General features: G+C 43.6%; 1 protein-coding gene across 2 annotated transcripts; it reads left to right on the top strand.

Annotated features, from left to right (window-relative positions):
* The first annotated feature begins 1174 nt into the window (after positions 1-1174).
* On the top strand, positions 1175-21236 carry LOC128840784 (dual specificity protein phosphatase 13-like). 2 transcript variants are annotated; one of them, XM_054035193.1, is made up of 5 exons: positions 1175-1816; positions 5200-5293; positions 14530-14729; positions 17772-17992; positions 20416-21236. In XM_054035193.1, exons 3-5 carry the CDS (start codon positions 14578-14580, stop codon positions 20640-20642), a joined length of 600 nt encoding a protein of 199 aa, XP_053891168.1. In that variant the 5' UTR covers positions 1175-1816; positions 5200-5293; positions 14530-14577; the 3' UTR covers positions 20643-21236. The 2 variants fall into 2 exon arrangements, with proteins under 2 accessions (XP_053891168.1, XP_053891169.1); XM_054035194.1 differs by lacking the exons at positions 14530-14729; positions 17772-17992; positions 20416-21236 and adding an exon at positions 8782-8874.
* The last annotated feature ends 1808 nt before the right edge of the window (positions 21237-23044 follow it).

Below are 23044 nucleotides of genomic sequence, written 5' to 3'. Positions count from 1 at the left end.
GCTGTCAGAAACGGAGCTTTGAAAGGGCATTTCCGCATTCCTACAGGAGTTCAAAACAATGACAAGAGTGGCCACTTGACTTAAGGGGATTATGGGACGTTTCCGGAGGCCAATCAGAGCGCAGTAACCCAACGCTTCGTTCACACTGATGCCCATGCGTTGCAGCCAAGGCGCAGCAAACATTATTCCTCTCGCCGAGGTGGAGTACTGGCAGCGCTGTAGCCGCGGAGACAGAGCGCTCTATGTGCCTTGCCAATGTGGACGGGGAGTGAGCTAGGGAGCCCGGGGCTCCTTTACTGCGCTGTAATTCGCAAGTGTAGCCAAGCCCTGGAGGAAAGAACAAGGGGAGTTCCCCTGTGGGAAGAACCTGAGTAAGTCAGGCTGAGAGACCCACAGTGAGTATTGTACACTTCTGGGGGGGAGCCCTGAGGTAGGACCTACAAGGAAGCCCAGGAGAAGCAGAAAGACTATTTAGTTGTAAAAGAAGCTCAGCAGCAGAGAGACCCTTAAGGAAAGCTATCAGAATCCCTGAGGAAGAGAAGCAGTAAGGGAATCCCACTGGAGAAGAAGCAAGACGAGAGAAGCTCTGTAGGGGCTACAAAGGGCCAAGAAAGTGGAGCCCCAAAGTGGCAGAAAGACTACTATTTTGGATATTGATATTGGACTTTGAGTTGGACTTTTAGTTACCCCGGAAGGGGTGTGAACTTCACATGATTTGGGCAGAGGGCTGAGACACAGAAGATCTGGAACCTGAGATAGACGGACGGCCTGCAGGAGATGCTGGAGCCAAAGATACTGGTGACATCACATTAGGTGGTGCTCCAAGGACTTTTAGTTACCCCAGAAGGGGTGTGAACTTCACATGATTTGGGCAGAGGGCTGAGACACAGAAGACCTGGAATCTGAGATAGACGGACGGCCTGCAGGAGATGCTGGAGCCAAAGATACTGGTGACATCACATTAGGTGGTGCTCCAAGGTGTATGCACCCTACCACCTCAAAGGCAGAATCAGAAAATGGACACCTTTTTGGTTTTAGATCTGTCTTGGAAATAAAATCAGAAATGTGAGTTCTGATTGGAGGATTTGAATCCAGACTATTCAAACGGATTTAGACACGAAGTCCTGGTTGGGTCATCTCCAATAACCACCCTTATTTTGCTCTCTTTCTCTGGGAATGAAAGCACCTTCACTTAAACTTTCTTCCAAATGGCTTACATTGTGATTGCTAAACATCTTATAGACTGTCTTTCTGCTTATGACCCAAAAACAACTGCAATCACAGAAGGATGCTGAAGCTATTGATTACTCTGATTTTAGAGCAGAAGTCTTCCTTCTCCCAGTAGCAGAAGCTGACGGATAAACTTTCAACTATCAAAGTGAAAGCAGACACCTGGAAGTAACCAAGAGCAGTTTCCATTCTAGACAAATTTCATGCAAATCTTAATAAGGTATTCAGTGCCCAGATGACAGATGTATTAGACAGATTTCAGCAACCGATTTCCAATTTTATGCAACTTAATAAAGTTGCCAGAAACAAATCTAATCTTTCTGGAAATCAGTCTGTAAAACAAGAGGGGAAATATTGCAACTTTCTTGGTCATCAGACACAAATATCTTTGTTGGGAATACATTGGAGGAATGGATTAATAAAAACAGGAAAAAAATCATATTCCTTTTTACTTTGGCTAATTACATTATATCCTGGACTACTCAACAGTCTGCTCTGGTACAATGGATTTTATTCACCAAGGATTTTTGCCACCAAAGCAAGAACCAGGCTGAATTGCACCAGGTCATTGCTTCGTCTAAGAGAAGTAGGTGCCATTGCAGAACTTTTCTAAAACAGAAAATGCAGGGTAGATTATTACTTACCATATTCAGTTTGTAACTACATAGTTTATCAGAATTAATCCCATGCGTTTCTCCCACCCAGTCAATGTTGTGTCTTGTGTGTCAATAATGCATTTCTTTTAAAAATCCAATCATGATCTTACTCTATCACTCCTTTATAAATCTTTCAAAATAATTTCTTCCTGCCATCCCCTGGCCGAATGAAGTATTACAGTGTTTCAGCCAACTGTCCACTATTCAGAATGGTGCAAAACGTCCTCTGTTTTACAGGCCTTGCATTTCTTAAACGTTTTTAACCGCAAAAGAGCTCCAGGTGAAATGTTGGCAATCTAAATTTTCCATATAATACACATGGGTTGCATTCCAATGCAACATAAACACCTTTTAATAAAAGCTCCTCTTGCTAACATTTCAGGTTTTCTGCTTTCAAGAACACACAGCTCATCAGCAAAAAACATCTTTGATACTTGTAGTTATAATTCTTGTCTTTATGCAGAGCTATGAATCATACTGGGGATCTTGCACTATGAACATATAGAAGCTACTTCTGTGTTTAGGAACTCCCTATATAACCATGAAACGACTTGTAGTGCTGGCTTAGATCAAAAAGCACAACAAACCTATATTTCAAATACATACTGTTATAGATAATATACCAACCCTCACTCTTGAATGCACAATTTTGTACTGTTGCTTAGATGCTCTAAGATGTGAGTAGTAAGAAATTGGCAAAACAGAACCACACTCATGATCAGCTGTCTGAAAGACATATAATGCATTACTATGCGGCTATTATTATTTATTAGAGCTAGGGAAATTATTTGAACAAAGACTTTCATTGAAAAATTGTCTTTTTTCAAAAGTGAAATATTTCACAATAAATTGACATTGCTAAAAATGTTTATTTTTGGCAAAAAAATCGTTTTCTTTTTCCAAATATTTTCCCCAATTTTATTAAAAGCGTTATTGAAAACATTACTGAAATGGTGGTTGACATTTTTTATTTATTGAAAACCAGGTTTCGGTAAATAAAACATTTCAAGGACAATTTCAATAAAGTTTTCAATATCATTTTTGATATAAATGTTGGGAGTAAAATCAAAAACAAAGTTCAGGCAAAATTTTTAAAAGATGAAAAATGGAGCAGTTTCAAATACTCTGAAATGATGACAGCTTCAAAATTTCACATTTCGCCCCCATGAAAATAGGCTTCTCGTTTGACCAAGTCTATTTATTATTTTCATTACAATATTACTCAAAGGGCTCAGTCAGGAGCAGAGCCTCACTGTGCTAGGCGCTGTACAAATACATAGTAGGAAATGGTCAAGTGAGCTTCACAATACACTAAATACAGAACAAGTAACAAGTTGGCCTGGAAAATCTAAGAGAAACTCCAGCACGCAGAAGAAAGTAAAAAGGAGTTTCGGTAAAAGAGCTATTTGAAGTTACATGTATTAGATGAGAAAAGTACTAGCACTGGCAAAACACTAGATTTTTGCAGTGTAAGAAACTGAGATCAGCTCAAACATCCTCTGTCTATGGTACTCTGGTGGCCCATCATTACCGTTGTATCTGACCACCTTGCAAACTTTAATGTATTTATCCTCGGAACACCTATGTGAAGTAGAACCCCCATTTTGCAGATGGGGAATAGAGTCAGAGAAAGTGTCTTGGCCAAGGTCACACAAAGGCTGCAGCCAACCAAGGAATTGATACCAGGTTTCCCAAGTCACAGGCTAGATCACTAACCATTTGACCACCCCTTCCTCTCAAAGTCTATTATGTACAACAACTTCCCGTCACATTATAAGCATCACCATTTGTACCCTGAACCTTCAGCCTTCCAGCACGGAGTGTGTTGCAGAATTAAGCCAGATATTTTAAAGGGAGTTAGGCACCAATGGGAGTTAGATGATTAAATGCCTTTAAAATTTGGCCTTGAGTACATAGCTTTACAGTGGATTGAACCAAAACCTTGGACGTTGAATTCCTGCCAGTGGGATTTCCAAATCAAAATCTGAACTCCCCCGAAGTTCAGAGCAGTTAGGGTTCAGCCTATTATATGAAAGAATCAATCCATATTCATGTGTTATAGACAACAGATGCAATTAGTAGATAGTGAATAATATAGAATGTCTGTAATGTAAGTGCCCAATTCTGAGAGATGCAGGGTGCTCTCAGTTCCATTGGTGTCTATAGGAGATGACGGCACTTAGCACTTTGAAAGTGGTATTCAGTGTGTCAGAATCATTGCAGAATGCAAATTTAAAAATAATCTGAAGAATAGTTTTGCTCCTCTGCTGAGTGATGGAGGAGAAATTAGTGATGCAGAGTTGGGGGAACAAATATCTTTTCTCCCTGTGTACCTGATGCATTCGGAAGCCCCTTCTGTTATAGTCCGGTTCTGTTGCTTGTCATTTGCATGGACTGCTCTGGGCAGAACTCACATACACAAGGGGGGAGGGGGGGGGGGTTACCAGGAAAAGCAAAAAACCTGAAAGCAACTTGAAAAGGCAGCAGGCAGGCAACTGCAAAGACAGGAAGCAGAATTGGGGGGACCAATGCAAGTTTGGGGGTGTTGCTAACTCTCCTTTGCTGGAAAAATTATTCTCATTCTTTATATTCTGATAGCACCTAGCTGCCCTAAAATCAGGACCCCCCTGAACTGGGTGCTATGCTGCTAAACAAACACACAGTGAGAGACAGAGAGCTTGCAACTAAATAGACATGACAGAAGCACAGAGAGGTAGAGTGTTTTGCCCAAGGTCACACTGCAGGTCAGTGGCAGAGGAGGGTATAGAAATCAAGTCTCCTGATTTCTAATTCAGTGCCCTAACTAGTATACAATGCTTCCTCCATTATAAACATCGCCAAGAGAACAGAAACACCCTTATTAAAACACATTTTGAAGGATTTTTTTAAAAAATCTGTAATTCTATTTAAAGTATGTGCTATCAGAAACCTGATTGCTTTTTAATTACTCAATTTCAAAAATATCCAAGTAAAATCCAAGTTGACAGTGTTCCCTGAAGGACACATTATTTGTCCCAACAAATTGACTGCCAGGATATTCCTCAGCCTAGAGGTTTTTGGAGTCTTTTCATTTGAAATTCCAGCCCAGAGAGTTAAACCCATCCACACTTGATGAAGACTGTCTTTCCCATGCTCATCTTGCAAGCTGCAAGGAGGGAAGGCACTTTGAGCTGTTTCTTCCAGCTCCTTTAAAAGTAAGCAGTAGAGAACACCATTCACTGTACTGCTGAGGAATATCAAATGCCTTTACCCGTGCCGTCAGATATTCTGAAATCCTGCAAGCTTGACAGCGTTGTCATCTTTTTATTGGCAGCATCAGCCAGATGAAATTGGTCAAGGAATAAATCAAGTAGAAGTAAAAGACCTTTTAATCCACAATCACACACATCCGCACTGCCTGGAGAAGGGTAAGTGCTTTAGAACCTTTTTGAATGGCAGGATATTAACATGCTTATTTGTCTTTCCTTCTGCTTGCAAGACCTTTTTCCTTTCAATCTTTTCTCCCTGTCGACGTTTGTATCAGGATTGATGTACCTTATACCTATTGACAGTTTTTGACACTGATGAAATCTGAACACTGTGACAGCACTTGGGGGACTGTTAGCAATGTCAAGGTCACTTTATTTCTCTTGCTTTAGATCTAATTCTTCCAGCCTGAGGAGTACTTTGTCTTAAGGGAGTCCTCCTTCTTGAGCATCTCGTGATTCACAGCCTCCTTGCTCCATTACTGTGGCTATTATAAGATCAGAATGAAGTTCATACAGTAAATAAACTATTAGTTGGACGGTGCTGTTGTGCTTTCCTAATTACAGCGTGTAGCACAGTTCTGACTGCTGGTAGCAAGACTTAAAACCACAGCTATTTTAAATCAGGGAGAATCAACAACTTAATCCAGCAGTATACGAGAAGCTGTAGGGTTTATCCATTGGACATAAGTGACTAGGAAAAGGACTAGGAAAAGAACTATAGGAGGAAAATAACCCACTCTGGACTGGATACATGCTGAGTTGCCAACAGCAGATTCAGAGGGGATACACCAAGGGCTTGTGGAAAGGCTAGGTAACGTGCCAATGACAGCATATTAAATAGCACATAGGTACCAGTTGCTAAGGTATAATGATTTTTTTCTTCTGTTAATTGCAGATTGAAAATCTGCCTTCTTGTTAAACTTGCAGCCTTGCATTTGGCAAAAGCATTGCAAGCCACCGAGTCCCCATTTTTCAAAGTCTTCCATGATGTATTTCAAAACTTCTTTTTTCACCAGAGTCAGCCACCTCGATGTTCGACAGAAATGTCCAGAGATCCCTCTGAGCTGTACCCCAATAGAGCTCTAGAGGAATATTCTTAAATCCTACAGACTTTAGAGACTTCTTTCTTTAAATGTCACCATAGTAGTTTTAATCAGGAAGGGCTGGTTTGCTGAGTAGGGAAGGTCAGTCGATTCTGCTCCACTACCCATCCCATTGGGAGCAACTAAAGTGTGCAAGAAGCACAAGAACCTTCTAATTGTTCTCCAGAAGCCTCTTCCCAGTAACCCATCCTTTGTGACCTTCGCTCAAACATTCATTGAGCTTAGATCAGTAAGGGCGAGAAGAGGGGCCTTCAAGGGTGTATAATTCTGATAGGAGAGAACAACACATGTGTTAACATACCCACTATCAAGTATTCCCACTAGCAGTGAAGGTACAGCCTCTTCTCCACCAGACAAGAGATGCTCCATTGGCTTCAGTGGGGCGAGGATTTCATTCCAAGGGCTTGGTAAATGAACAATTAGACCCCAGCGAGTCCTCTTTGAAAGGGGTCTAGCTCAAAACACAAACTGTTCACGTGCATCAGCAGGGTGCAGATGGACAGTCAGAACACAGCGGGCTAGCGCAGGGTAGAGTCACACCCCAGCTTGCTGTGCTCTCATTGGTCATGGAGACAAGCCCTTAGTGTCACGTGATCCAGCCATGGGCAGTCATTCCTAGTGATCAGAGGAGAGTCAGGCCTAGCATCAGAGCAGGTGTTGGTAGTCAGGAGTCAGAGGTCAGGAACCAGAACCAAGGGTTCCTACCAAATTACCATGAGTGAAACAAGACAGGACAGGGCTGGAACAAGGCAGGGACAGGGCTGGGAACAAGCAGGCACAGGAGCGATCACAGCCCTGGGAAAATGCCTTGAGCAGCCATTGAAATGCTGCAGCTGCTGGGCTTAAGAGCCAGTCTTCTAAGTCTTCTCATCAGTCAAGTGGTGTTGCCAATCAGGGAGCCTGCTCCAGGTCAGCTGTGTTCATTAGGTTGCCTGGAGACTGACACTGCTGCAGGCCATGATTCCTGACACTTAGGATATGTCTACACTGCAATTAGACACCTGCTGGCTCGTGCCAGCTGACTCAGGCTCACGGGGCTCAGGCCATGGGGCTGTTTAATTGCAATGTAGACGTTTGGGCTTGGGCTGCACCTGAGCTCTGGGACTCTCCCACCTCGCAGGGCCCTACAGCCTGGCTGCCAGCCTGAGCCCGGAAGTCTACACTGCAATTAAACAGCCCCACAGCCTGAGCCCCATGAGCCTGAGTCAGCTGGCACAGGCCAGCTGCTGGTGTCTAATTGCAGCGTAGACATACCCACAATCTCATCCTCTCTTGAGTAGCTCCTGCTGGGGGTTGGAGGGGTGTATATAACACACAGAGTGACCCTTCTGGCTGAGTAAGGAGTAATATGAAGGGAAATAGATGGCCCATGAAGACTAGTAATGAGGCAAAGAGTCATTTACCTCTAACGTCCTGATTCAAACCTAGGCCAGGCCAGTACTACCAAAAGTTGGTATCTCTCAGTCTAATTCATAAAGGACAGAAGTCCATATCACAACTGCCCCAGGTCTGGCATTAATTGGAAGTCTCAGCAGAGACATCAAGGAAGGAATGGAGATGAAGACTCCGATATTCTCCCACCCAGAAAGGGGGCCTCTCCAGTCCAGGGTTTAGGTGCATTTGGAGGACAATTGGGTTGTGAGTCTCATGAGGAGAAGTTTGCAGTGTTGTTCCCTGTTTTGTCCCTAAACTGTGGTTAAAGAGGGGTCTGTATTCTCCAGATGCATCAGATACCTTTTCCAAGCACTAAGTTTACTTTAAAAAGCAATCAGTGCTTTAATCATTCATTCTGCTTTTCTCTTCAGTCCAGAATAATTAAAACAGCATTAGCACAGCAATGCATTAAACAGAGACCACCAAAGAGTCAGAGGGACAGATTCTGCTCTCTGTTACTTTGTTGCAAATCAGGAACAACTCCAATGGTGTAACAGAGAGGAGAATCAGGCCCTAAATATTCCGGGAGAGCAATGAACTTCTACAATCCCTGCTGTTTGAGCATTGGCAAAATAAAAGGCTATAAAATATGATGCAGTCAGCCAAGAAAGCAATATTGCTCTGCCATGTGCATGGGCTATACAAGGGTGAGTGCAGGATCTCATTTCAAAATCCCTGTAGGTGCCTCATTTAACCATCAGCCATAACCCGTTTCTTGCTTTCAATATCACTTGGTATTAGAGCTGCAGTGAACTGCTGGTGAGAGATTCTAATTCCTGCAAACAAGCCCCTGTAGGCTTGCATGGAAAATACAGAGTTCCCCTTTCAGTCGCCTGCTAGGTTCCCATCTGGCTGCTTTAACTTGGCTATTACTTTTAAATGTGCTTGTTTCTGCACATGAGACTCTGTGTCCTGCCTCAAGAGACTTCTGGATTTCCTGAGCTCCATGTTCTGGCCAAAATTTTGAGAAAGAGATTGAGTCTTTTCGGGGGGGAGAGGGGGGGTTTGTGGAGAAGAAGAGATCAGATTCCAGGTTACAGTCAATGAATAATTCCACTCACATGGTCATTTCCTTGGTTCTTTCCCTGACTGGGTTCTTCCATAACAAAGACAAAGGGCCCCAGGATGTGTTACCTGAGAGAGAAGGGCAGGCAATGGAACGATGACTGCAGAATGAAAAGATGCTCATATGGAAAAAGAGGAAGAAGGAGATGGAGCTGACAGATGTCCAAGTGCAGAAGCAGTAAAAAGAGCCATGCTAATTGAATAATGATTTCATGCTTGGTGTTACTGTTTGAATCTTTCAAGTGTTTAGTTATTTCATTTGTATTGGTTTTACTGTCAAACTTCTGTTTTATATTATTATTTAACATTTGTATGACAGCAGCAGCCAGACTCTTTGATCAAGGGCTGCACTGTGTTAGTCTGCCTTTTGTACAGCACCTAAGATAAATTTACATTCTAATTTAAGACCTTGTTATCTAAAGTCACCTGTGGCTGGTCTATGTTAATTATTCCACCTCCATTATCACCAGTGGAGCTGCACCACTGGGGAAAGTGATGGTAAAAGGAGAGGGAAAGGAAGCTTCAGTGGTTAGGATGTTAGCTGGGACCTGCTCAGTTCCTAGCCAGATTCAGTTCCCTGCTCCATCACACACTCTCTTGGTTAGTCACTTAGCCTCGCTCTGCCTCAGTTCTCCAACCATACAATGGGAATACTACTACTTACTGTGTCACCAGAGAGTTGTGGCTAAACACAGTAAAAGTTTGTGAGGCACTGAGGTACTGTAGACTAGCGGTTCTCAAACTTCATTGCATTGTGATCCCCTTCAGTCAACAAAAATTACTTCACGACTTTAGGAGGGGGGACTGAAGCCTGAGCCCCCACCGCCCCGGGGGGGTGGGGGGGCAAAGCCCAAGCCCTACTGCCATGGGTGGGGGCCAAAGCCCAATGGCTTCAGCCCTAGGTGGGGGGCCTGTAACCCGAGCCCCACCACCCAGGGCTGAAGCCCTCGGGCTTCGGCCCTGGATCCCAGCAAGTCTAAATGCAAAGTTTGAGAACTGCTGCCATAGACAGACAAAATGCTTATGTAGACATGGCCCCGTAGTACATACTAACTGTTTGGGAAATGAACTAGAGCCTGGCTCTCTAATTTGATACTTCCCACCTCAGCAAGCGACAGGCACTGAGTCAGTTGGAGTCTGGAATAAAATTAGAGGTGCTGAACCACTTGCAGGATACCTATCATGGGGGCGGGGGCTTTGCCTTTTGGGATAGGGTGGCTCCATAATGACTGCAGAATGGAACCCGAGGCTTCTGGAATCAAATATCACTGCTCTGCAGACACAGGGCCCAGCCAAAGCCTGGCCAGTTAGGACTCAGTGCTTTGTGCATTTGTAAACTGATGCTTAATAACATCATATATATATTTGAGGGTACAAGCTTCTTAAAAAAAAAATCCATGCAGTAATAAAATCCTAAAATGTTCCCAAGCTACAGCCTAGTTTTGGAATTAAAAATAATCCTCCCTAATGTATGTGGACTAGATCTTTGCAAAAAAAGTTTCCTATTTAAAGTCCTTGTAACACTGAGCAGCTACATTTTTCTCTCCAGAACTTATTTTCTAATTACAAGGGACCATACCTTCCTACAGTTGCTGATTGTCACCAAAATGGATCCGTTTCAATTAGCCATGCAGGATGGTTTACAAAAACCCAAATCAGCAGCAGCACTTTTTGCCAGCTTTACAGCTCGGTCTTTTAGTATCTTAAAAAAAAAAACAAAAAAAAACCAACATCTCAACAAAGTCCCAGGTCTTCAATTAAAATTTTCATATAATTTTCCTCATTAGTCCAATCATCTGGTGTAATTATTTCGGAGTTTACCCTAAAGGCCGTACAGACGAATTCATCTCAAGGTCAATGCAGCACAAAAACAGAGTTGAATGGTTAGGAGTTACACTCCATGATGATATGAGGAACTTGTTTGTTTAGTAGTAGTCATGTGGAGCAAATGATGTTGCACACTTCCTGGGAACAGAAGAGCTGTATGAAAGGGCACTTTGTTACAGAATGCATGACAGGGCATGAAATGGTGAAGCAACCATTCAGTACCAAGGGCTCAATCCCGCAAGGTGCAGAGAGCTCCTCTGACATCAGTCCCTGAACCACAACCATGGGAGAGGGGAGAAAAATGTAAAAGGCTCACGGACTATAGCAGAAGACTAAAATCATACGAGAGAGAGAGGATCTAAAAGAGACCCCTTTTAGATCCCATCTCATCTGTGCCTAGCTGTCTCTGCTGGACACCTCCCTACAGTATGTTCCTCAGTGTCAATCCAATCTACTTTTAAATATCTAAAGTAATTGAGGTTCAAGCACTTTCCTTGGAAAGTCTAATGAATCAACAGACCTTACTGTTAGGGAATTTCTCCTAACCTACATTTCCCTTTGCTTAATTTCATCATATTGCATATTAAATGGTCACCCCAATGAGAGATCCTTTCCTGAGGACAGTTGTCAGTGCTCTTGAAATTAGCATGAGAAACAAAAAAAATTGTGTGTAGGCTAAAATCTCACAAAGGAATATAGCTGGATTATTCAAAACCCTGATATATTGTCTGCATTGTTCCCCCGCACCTCCCAGGTGAAAATGAGCTTTTTTCTAAATAAATCCTTTCTGCTAATTTTTTTGTGTATGCCCCAAAGCTCTCTGCTGTTGAAGAAAAGAGCATGGTGCTAAACTGGCAAAATTATAGAGATGAGTGTGAACCCGAACCCTGGGTTCAGGTGTCCCAATACTACAAAAATGAGCAAGGTATAAGAATTTATGCAGAATAGAATAGAGTCAAAGCACTCCCAGATTTAGCTCTGGCTTTCTAGTGTATCTTAACCACCTTGATCCACATAGACTCCTCGATCCAAATTGCTCTGCGCTTTGGGAAAAGTTTGGATCTGAATCAGAATGGCAAGTTGCTCACTGGCAAAAGTGCAATGTTCTTTGGAGGCGAGAATTGCAATAGTTCCGTTTAAAGAGATTTTATTGGCATGACAAGCTATGCAACTATTGCCAAATAAAAGAGACAGACCTTTCAGGTATCTTTCAGAGGTAGGTAAGAGCCAGCCATGGTAGGGCCACACACTGCCTGGGGTTTGATCCCCAGTGTCCATTTGCCATTACTGATCTGGCAACAGGTTGCTGAATAGCATGGTGCCACCTCTGCCATCTCTCCCCCTTCTCGCCGATCCTCCTTTATAATGTGCATTGCTGTGGCACCCACCACATGCTAGGAGCTTTCCAAACAGAGAGAAAGACGTGGTCCCTGTTCAGAACAACTCACAATCTAAGCAACCAAATTATCACAACCTTTATCAAGGGTAATAGAAATGAATGAGTTTTGCAGTGGGCAAAAATGAATGCATTTAAATGAATGCATTTCTGCACTCCAGACTTGAAGGCATCAAATGGATGTGTTCTGAAATGTTAGTTTAACCTGTCACTAGCATCATTGGGTTGATGGAATCATCACCCCTGACCAAGATGACCTCATTATCCCAGAAATTATTTAAGACGTAGCAAAGGCAATTGGGAATGAAATTTGCTCAATCTTAATAGTCGATATAAAACTTCAGTCTAGTGCAGTGTTAACTAATAAAGGTTTCAGCTGAGCATGCAAGAGAAATCTCATAGTAGGTGGGACATCCAGACCTATGGAAGAGGCTTATTTACTGAGGAATCAACAAATGGGTTTTTGCACTACCACAGCAGCAAATGTCATTGCAAAAGAGATGTAGATACGCTACCCCGCTATAACGTGACCTAATATAACACTGGTGCGCATATAGCGCGGTAGCAGCGGGACTCCAGAGGCGCTTTACAGGGTCCAGGGCTCCGGCTGCTGCGGGGAGCCCCAGCCCTTTAAATCACAGCTGGAACCCTGCCGCCGCTACCCCGGGGCTGTGGCAGCGGGGCTCGGGCAGCGCTTTAAAGGGTCCAGGGCTCCAGCTGCTGTGGGGAGCCCCGGGCCCTTTAAATCACCGCTGGAGCCCTGCCACCACAACTCTGGGGCTGCGCCGGCAATTTAAAGGGCCTGGGGCTCCCCGCGGCTGGAGCCCTGGGCTCTTTAAATCACCGCTGGGTAGGGATTTTTGGCTCCTGACGACTGTGTTATATCGGGGTAGAGGTGTACTCAATTTCTTCTTCCAGGTGTATCAAGGAAGATGTGACAGGGTGTACAAATCCCATGCCAGGCAAGAAGGGGTTAAAAAGCAGGTTTGGGCTCCTGCAGTCCCGTCCCCATCCTCTCATCCCCCACACCTGCAAGGCATGCCAATCTTGGAGGAGGAGCCTTAAAAAGGGAGAAGGTCAATTCAGAAGGCCTCAGCCTGGGAAGGTGGACAGACCTCTCACCCTCAGCTCATAGAGGCCTTTTGTTGCCTGTGAGCACAGAGCCACAGGACAGATGGCTGGAGGATCCGGACAGGACAGAGAAGTTGGAGCCATCTATCTCTGTTAACTTATTTTCTTTGGGTACATCTACACTACAGGGGGGAGTCGATTCAAGATACGCAAATTCAGCTACGTGAATAGCGTAGCTGAATTCGACGTATCGCAGCCGACTTACCCCGCTGTGAGGACGGCGGCAAAATCGACTTCTGCGGCTTTCTGTCGGCGGCGCTTACTCCCACCTCCGCTGGTGGAGTAAGAGCGCCGATTCGGGGATCGATTGTCGCGTCCCGATGGGACGCGATAAATCGATCCCCGAGAGGTCGATTTCTACCCGCCGATTCAGGCGGGTAGTGTAGACCTAGCCTTTGTTACCTTGAGGGCTGAGACTAGGGGGCGTGCCCCAGTGCAGACTCCTGCTGAGAATACAACCTCCCCTGAGGAGAAGATGGAGACATTGTAGGAAGTAGCCCAGGTAAAAATCAAGAAGTCTGACCAGACAGATCTTAATCACTTGCTACAGGGTCCCTGGGCTGGAATCCAGGGTACAGAGAAGGACTGAGTTCCCGTCTACAGCCTCAACGGGAGGACTAGTGGGCCTGGACCAGGGCCATCAAGGTTCACAAGCCTCTTCAACTTGAGGAGAGCTTTCCCTCAGCTTGGATGACGTTTCTCCTTAGTACAGAACACAATGAGATGTCCCTGGGCCACAGTATTTCAGGGACCTGGGACGGAATAGACATGGAGACTGAACTACTCCCTTGCTTCTAAAAATGGCATCTCCAGTGTAGTGTTGAGAACCATTGTTGCTGCCCATACTGTACCTGTTCTGTGGATACATTCTCATTAAATGCATTTCAAGCCCCCCTTTCTCACTCCACATGGCAATGCACCACGTTGACACTTTTCACCACAGCTGAATTCATTTTCAAAACTATAAAATGCAGTGCAGTGGAATGCCAATACCCTAAAGTATCAAGCAGGGAATTAGAAGTTTACTTGGAGCCTTTGGACTTGTGTGGTGGTGGTGGTAGCTCTATCATTATACCTGTGTTCGTCAGAGTGAATGATGTACTAAGGCAGGGTGCTGTTGCTGAGGATTATGTGGAGGGGGTTGAGGGTGTTAATCACCAATGCATTTGGAAGGGACTGGGCTTTTCTTCTCCGCAGCATGATTTGACAAGAAATTATTATACTGTCTTATGATCCTGCTTTCCTGAGGGACAAATTCCATACCTGTATAGTGACAGTGCAGAGGCAACCCTCATGGCTGGCTGCCTTTAGCAACAGCTTCAGGCTCAACTGTAATAAAACTTCTAATAAAAATGCAATATTATTTGGAGGGCAAAGAACAGGACTAATTTACAGAGAATGTTAGTTATGTATGAAAAGCTTCTCTTGGTTTATTTCAGAAAGGCTCTTTGCGATACCACCTGAGTGCGTGAAACAGAAGAGCAGGCATGCTGAACACCAAGAGCTATTCCTCTGAAACCAGCAGCCAGGCACCATATGAAACACCAGCACTGTCTGACCTTCAGAAGCTGTTCTGGTTCAGAGGAGGGTCTGACAATCATTTGGACCAAGTCTGGCCAAACCTATTCCTGGGAGACGTGTAAGGGGATATTGTATATTATGTTGTTACTAGCACACTAGAGAGAGATGGAGGGGTGGTTAACAGTGAGATGTAAAGCTATGCTCACATCACAGGGTTCCAAAGCCAAACACCATGACAGTCAGCCTCAAGTGGTTTGGATGTCAAGAAAAGCTTGACATGTACACGTATAACTTACTCCTAGTCTGCCTGAGCTGTGCTTTCTACATTCCATGGATCACAATGGATTTTAGCAAGATAAACATATTTATTATTTTTATCATGGACATTGACAACTGGGTCTTGGTGGGCTTTATCTCCTCCAGATATTTAGGGTTTGCATTTATAAAGGAAACAGTTTAAAACACAAGCTCAATTATCTCACTATATTAGAAGTGGACTCATTTAGTTATGGTACAAAGTTACTCCAAGAGACATTCAACAGCCCTTATTTTATTATCTTTTAACTCTAGGTACTCCAAATAAAAAAAAGGTGTCTGTTCCCCTCTAATAATGCCTAGAAGGCCCCAACTGAGATCGCTATCTCATTGTGCTAAGCACTGTACATATACATGCTTAGAGAGAGTCCCTGCCCTTAAGACCTTATTCTCTAAATAAGACGGAAAATGGGTGAGAAAGGAAGTATTATTATGCCCATTTTACAGACAGGTAACTGAGGTACAAGAGGTTCAGCCTCAGGAGTCAGAATGAAGAGAGGACAAAGACCCATAATTATATGGTAGGGGGCCCCACAGATGCAAACACAGAATTTCTTTTACCAGCTTATAACTAAATATCAAAACATATTGCACAATTACTTTGTACTTGTGGCAAAAGACACATTGCTGAGCTACTTTGCCTCTCTCTATCAATCACCAGACAGACACTTCTGTCTATTTGTCTAAATTGCTTTTCATCCGAGGATCTTAAAGTGCTTTAAAAACATCAAACAAACATCACCACTTCCTTGTGCAATAACTTTATCCCCATTTATCCAGATGGGAAATCAGGGAGGCCTGCAGAGAGGAGATGACTTGTTCAAGGTCACACAGTGAGTCAGTGTCAGAAACAGGAATGGAACCCAAGAAAGAATGGCTATTTTCAATAACTGCAGGGCTTTGAGATGTTTTGTTCACATGGAGCCCACTTCATGGGGCACGTGCGTACCAGAAGTGGGATCAATGTGGACAGTCAAAGGAGAATCCTAACTACTATCCTTTGCTCTAACCACTGAACAACATTCCAAGTGATTAACTACAAGGAGGGAGTTACCTGAACAACTGGTATCTCACAGGCTGGTCTGTACTCATGTAGCCCCTTCTCTGAAGTGTGGCTCAAACCTTCTCCCTTCTCTCTCCATGCTGCTTGCCATCATCAATATTAGGAGCTGCTTCTTCCTTCTCCTTGCACAGGTTGGATCCTGGGTATTTTCTGGCGTGTGATGCCTCTACCCGAGGTAACTCCTCACTGCCCCATGCACAGGGGTGCTTCCCTTTGAGAAAAATCAATACAACTAGCTGGCAAGGAGTGTGAAGCCCAGTACATGAGGGACAATAAAGTACATAAACAGAAACCCCAGAAAAGGAAGAACACATCTAAAAGAGCAGCATAACAAAGGGGGGCTTTGCGGGAACAGGAAAATAGAATTGAGGGAAGGAAAGGGTTAAGGTTAACTAATAAGTACTAAACATTAATAAACAAACAAATCCCTCACCTCCCAACACTCACAATTTATCCCAACCTCCAGCTCCCATCCTGGCATCTTCCCAGGCACATGGCATCCTGAGGTTGAATCCTGAGAAGGAGTGTTGCAGCACTGTGATATGGGCAGGTTTAGATAGAAGTCAGCTTACTTTAATTCTTCATGCCTGGCTGGGCCAGGATCTTCTCTGGACTCATACCAGGCTTGCTGTTTCCATGGTCTAGAATCCTGGGGGGGGGGGGCGGGGGGGTGTCGTCTTGGCTGGCTCTCAGTAGCTGGCACCAGGTCGTATCTCTCTCTGGCTGGGTGCTGGAACGGCCCAATCCATGCAGCTAGATCTCACAGCAAAGCAAATACTTGCTTTGGGGGCAGTGGGCGCTGTGCTGTTTCTTTCCCACTTTCCAAACTCAAAACTGAAATTAAACCTATCTGTGTGGAGTCAGGCTGTCCCCGGCTGGGGGCGTGCAGCCCTGGCTTGTCACTGGTCCACTGGACTGCCTCCGTATTAGCCTCACCAGTAATTTCTAGTTCTTTCTGTCCCCACCCCTGACTCCATGCGCGCTGGGAAATGGTGTCAAAAGGCTCTGGTAGTTGCTTTAGTTGTAGTCCTTTTGATAGCGCCCCCTAGGGAAGAGGCTCTCAAACTGGGGGGTGGGACTCCCTGGGGGGGCATGGAATGTATTTGTGGGGGAGGGTGAGAAGCTTTAGGAAAAAGAAAACTTACTGCACACATTTTATCCACAGCAATGTGTAACTAGCAAAGCTGTTTCCTCCAGACATATCAGGTCCTCAGATGGCGCTGTGCATTTGACTCTAGATGGCACTGTGCATTTTGATGGATTTCTGTTAAGCTTGTATAGCATTATACAAAGTCGTTGCCACCTGTACCTTAATCGGTTTGCTGTCATTTAATTGTAAGCATTTAATTGTAAGCATCGACCATTACAGTTTGAATCAATGCCTTACTGTTTTTAATATTCAGTGAGAGTTGCATGCTGATTTTTTTAAAATCAATATATGTACTTGTGTGGTGGGAAGGAGGGTGTAAACTACTACAGACACAAAGAAGGGGGCACAATCAAATTAAAGACCCACTGCCTAGCGGCTCAGTCCGATGATCCAGCAGCGGGCAAACTCCAAGTGGTGGTTACAATACCATCTCACATTCTTCAGTAGCCATCTCTCTAAGACCAAGGCACTATGGACTAACACAGTTGTCTGTTAGCCATTCACTGCCCTGTAAAGCGAGCTGCAGTGCTTGCATTCTTCCCCAGGGTGAGTGGGCACTCACATTAAACGGCACTATTTGAATGCAGAAAGTCAGCAATGATCTCAGTGAAACCTTCATCATCTTTCAACAGCTGGGCTGCTAGAAGTAAAGCAACTCTTCAAAATCTCAATATTACTCACATCCTTAATGCAGCAGATGGGCCATACAGTATCAACACAGGAGCCAGATATTACAAAGATCTGCAAGTAGCGTACCATGGAGTAGAAGCGTTCGATGACCCTTCCTTTGATTTAAGTATCTTTTTCTATGATGCAGCTAATTTCATATACAAAGCCTTACACACACCAGGAGGTAAGAAAGGTGTTTGATATTATGGGGAGCATGTGCATAAATGCTTTGCTGAATGGAACCTATTGCTCTAATTCAGACTATTTCAGTCAATTAAGCCAGCGAGGCAACATGAACTAGTGAACTGAGCCAAGGATGGAGGGCCTGATCCAATGCCCACTGAAGTCACTGGGATTCTTTCCAATCACTATCAGCATCATGGCCTAGTTGCTAGGAATTTTTTTAGGTCTAGTTGTTCCTTCTGATCCTGACTGGCTGTGTGGTCTTTGGCAACTAGTCAATGAGGATCTTATCCTAGGATGTACTGATCACCCTCCACTTCCTCCTCAGTGCCTCACAGGTCTGGGCCATCAACCGCTTTGCATCTCAGATTCTCCACAAGTAAAATGGGGAGAATAGTCATTTACTCTCTTGCAAAGGTGCTGCAAGGGTTCATGTTCATACAGTACTTCAGAAAGGTAACGTGCTCTCTAAGTGTAAGTATAATTAGAAAAAAAGAAACCACCTGGTGTAGTAACAAAGGAGGAAATAGAGGTTTGCGCCTGACTGATGCTTGGAAATAACATTTCATAATCCCAATAACGACTAAGGTGTTAACATTTTATGTTCTGTGGGGTTCAATATTTTTCATCTTTCCCCCATTTCAAGAGAGGAAGAGTTAAAGAGTTTTTGTTTGCAGCAACCGTTGGGGTCACAAATTTAAATCATGAGCCGGGGGTCTGATCTTAAATAGCTTGGCTAAGGGCCCCAAAGCACCATGGGAAAAGAAAGTCCTCCTCTGTATACCTCTGGTGAGGTCATACCTAGATTACTGTGTTCAGTTCTGAGGCACCTCAATACCAGGAAGATTATCAGAGGAGTTTCAGAGCAGAGCAACAAAATACATAAAGGGACAGGAGGGTTTGACTTGCGAGGAAAGATTAATAAATAGTTTGGCTGAACAATAGCTAGGAGAGTGGACATGATAGAATCCTACAAGTGCATGAAGCTTGCAAACCCTAAGAGGAGTGGAATTGCCTTAGACTACAACCTAGGAGTAATGAGGTGACAGTAAGAGAGAAAAAGGTTAAGCAATATTAGGAAAAACTTCTTGTCCTGAGAGCTATTAGTCTGTGGAATAGTCTCCCACAGAAATTGACGGACTCTCCCCTGATTTGAGATAATTAAAGCTATTCTGGAGAAAGCTAAAGACTAAACCTGCTGGATTATAAGTCTTTTGCCTTGGTTTGAGGAACATCTGAACCATTTGGCCTACAAAATGAAGTCAGAGACTTTTATTGTGAGATTTGAGGTACTTCCAAGTTTAAAAGTTTCATATCCCATTACCAACCTCCTGATGGTTTTGCCTAACAAGGTGCCAGGCAAGGATAACATGGAGGTCAAAATCACCCATCAAGAGGATACTTCCTTTAAGACCAGTGTGGAAACCACAGATGTGGGAAGAGTTCAGCACTTGGGTCACAGAAAAAAATAACGGTGATAACACTGCACTTCTCACTGGAACGCTTTTAAAATATTCAGTAGTTAAGCCTCACATCACAATTGTTGATGTACAGTAGGTAACATACACATTTTACAGCCAGATGATACATTGATATGCAGAACAATTATATAACTTGCTGAAGGTCACCATTAGGGCCGGTTGAAAATTTTCTGATAAAATTGTTTTCATGGAAAACAACATTTTCACAAAAAGCATCCACCTTCTGCAGAAAGTTTCAATTTTTTGTCAAAAAACCAAATACCTGAAAACAAAATATTTTGATTTGGAAATGGGAGTTGTAATTTGGTTTCTTCATGTCCCCATTGTCCTCTCTAGGTCATGCTTCTGGCTGTACTATATCTCCCATGATGCAACATGGCCAGGGACTCCCATGATGCATCACCTCTCTTCTCCAAGATGGGTGACCATGAGGGGAGATGTAGTCCAACCAGGGAGAAATGGGAGTACAAGGCACTTAAACTACAAACCCCCTGAGATGCTTTGGTAGCCTTTCCAAATTGAAATATTTTATTTTGGGGGCAAATATTTCTGTTTCTGGCCAAAACATTTCAGCATTCAAATTTTATCCAAAATTTATCATAGAAGAAAAACACCATTTTTCAACTACCTCCAATCACAGTGAGTCCATAGCAGAACCAAGATTATCATCAAGGACTCCTGATGGCCAAGCCCTTGCTGTAAGATCTAGATCCCACTCCCTTCCGGCATACATTTAGTAGTATACCTATTGCTGTTACTCATATATGGATGATCAGAGAGCTTCAGTGTCCCAAACCAACAGCACCTCAGAATGCGCTAACAATCAGTGAAAATCTGGCTATTTATTGTATTTATTGATTCTGGCTGTTTTGACCCGTCTGGGTCTTTCTTACCTTGCAAGTTCTAAAGCCCACTGGGCACATGTTGTCTCATTTATTTGCAGGTAAAGTGTTCGTTCACTGTGCCATGGGGATAAGCCGCTCTGCATCTTTAGTGCTCGCTTTTTTAATGATCCATGAAAACATGACGCTTGTGGAGGCTTTAAAAATGGTGAATTCTCACAGAGAGATCTGCCCAAATACAGGATTCCTGAGCCAGCTCCGAGACCTGGACATCAAATTAAATGAAGAGAGGAAAGGAGTTAGAGAATCTGCCAGCAAAGAACCATAATACAGAACTGCACAGAAAGTGGATGCAACACCATCAGTATTTTCTGGATCTCTTTTAAAATGAATTATGTTTTCCAAACCAAGGGCATAAACTGAAAATGCAGCGTAACACATAGTCTATATGTAAATGCTTATTTGACTTTATTATCTTTACATTGTATAAAGCCTATCTAAATTCTACCCGCAGCGCAATTGGCTTTGGTATTCTTCACTCCCTGCCCTCAAATGTTGTGAGAAATAGCTGTAAACTGTTAAGCAGCTGCCAAGCTCCACCCTAGAGGTGGCTGCATTTCAGTGATGCATGACATTTATATTAGTCCGTGAAGTGTTAGGATTCTTTGGGGGTGAAAAGTGCTTTGTTATTATATTATTTGTACTTCAGTAGTGCCTACAGGCCCCAATCAGGGCTCCCATGGTGCAATATATGTTTAAGATTGTTAATGTTTTGAGGTTTTAATGTTGGCATCTGTTTGTTATAGGTTATAACAATTTGTGCAGCAGTCTGAGCCCCTTGGCTGGGCCATGGAGGCTCTTTAGATATAGAACAGCTGGGAAATGTTGAAGCCACTCTCTTAAGAAACAATTCCAGTCTGTTTTCCATATTCCTCCCCCTGGGTCTTCATCAGTAGGGGATTTTCATGAAAAGATCTTAACTTGAATGGATTTTCATCTGCTCTGGCTGCTCCCCACCAAAAGTCAAGCAGTTGCTGTAGAAAATGATTATGCTGTCATGAAGGAGGCGGCTTGGAAATGGTCTCACAGCTGAGGGTCTAAAACTATTGCATTGGCAGCAGAGGTAGGGGGTGTGTGTGTGAGGCAAAACTCAAAGCCATCGAGAATCAAGGGTCTTTCATTAGATCTGAAAAGATGATCCAATTTTGCAACTTTAATTTTTATTTATTTACAGTTTCCCCTCTCAAAATCAAGACTACGTTCACAGAAAGATCATGTTTTGTAGTATTTGCCCATCTGCAATGAGAAAACACAAAGAGAAGCCACTGGGGCACTGGATTGTTAAGGGGAGTGCTAATAGGTGCAGCACCTTTTATCTCTAGGTCACTGGAGCAAGTCTGGGCCAGTGTAGCAGTGACCCACAGTCACTGTCATCTGATGGCTCTACGCTGGCTTGTAATTATGTGAAATGAATCTTGCTGTCCCAGTCCCATCCGCCAGTAGACAGGTGTCCCCATCACAAAGCCAGCTTCAGAACTGCCACTGATGTGCCCATCCTTGCTGCCAGTTTCAGGAATGAATAGGTATGGATACCAGACTACCCTGAGCTGGTTGCTCAGGAACAGGGCAGAGGCAGATGAGTAGGGCAGCATGGAAAAGCATGCATTGCCCCTCCCTGTGCTGTCCATAAGACAGATTTCAGCCTCCCAGGCAGTCAAGTGCAGAACTATCCGCAATTACAGGATTTTCTCCGATTACCAGCAGATCCCATTTGCCTTAGCCTACCAAATGAATATGAAACTTTGAAGTATACCAGACATCTTTGAGTACTCAAGCATGATCCTGTTACCATTAAAGTCTACAGCAAAGCTCTCGTTGACTTCAGTGGAGGGAGGACTGAGCCCTTCAGGCAATGTTTTCCTCCCAGGGGAACACTGCCATTGAACCCTGAAGGAATTTGCTGAATAGCAATATTTGCCATTTGCCCAGAAGAAGGTGCAGTAAGATCTTTTCCACAGGACATCCCCAAGCACCAAAACCTAAGGAGATTAATTTGTGTAAAACATTTAATATCTTTATTGTTGCATGTTTACACAACAGTACAACAGATGAATTGTAAAGAGGAGAGAACCAATATTTTAATACCATTAAAATTAACCCACAATTCCAAAGGCGTGACAGACACATGGGTGTGTCAGAGCTGCTGTGGTTATTCATTGTTATGATGGGAAAATTCTATATGGACTTTAAAGTGTCATTGATACTATAGCTGTGATGGTTTACTATAGTGCTGTTCATTCGTTTCCATGGAAGAAACTCTAGTGCATTTTCCCAGAATTGCTGATTGGTTGGGGGGAAAAAAAATCACTAGAATGGTGTTTGCACCATCTCTCTAATAGAAATTCCAACCCAAGGATTTGCAGACTGTTTCTGCAATAAGTATTCTCTGTGGGAGCAGGATGAGAAAACATGCTAGGAGCTATGATCCCCTCTCACCAGTAGATGGCAGTATAAACCTGAGGCTGAGCTGAGGAACCCAGCAAACTAAACCCTGGGTAATTGTACACAGCACATTTAAAATCCTACATACAATCCACAAGTTTTCCCATCATCCTTTCAAGAAAGCAAATCAGCACACCATGCTGAATGTGTTCCATTAGAGCCAGAATTACCACATCCCAGATCATTAGGAAAGCTCTCTGTCTCCACCCTGAAATTCTTAACATAAAC

The sequence above is a fragment of the Malaclemys terrapin genome, chromosome 7 (genome assembly GCF_027887155.1).
Source record: "Malaclemys terrapin pileata isolate rMalTer1 chromosome 7, rMalTer1.hap1, whole genome shotgun sequence".
NCBI classification, from domain to species: domain Eukaryota; kingdom Metazoa; phylum Chordata; order Testudines; family Emydidae; genus Malaclemys; species Malaclemys terrapin.
This window is presented reverse-complemented; position numbering and strand designations above follow the sequence as displayed.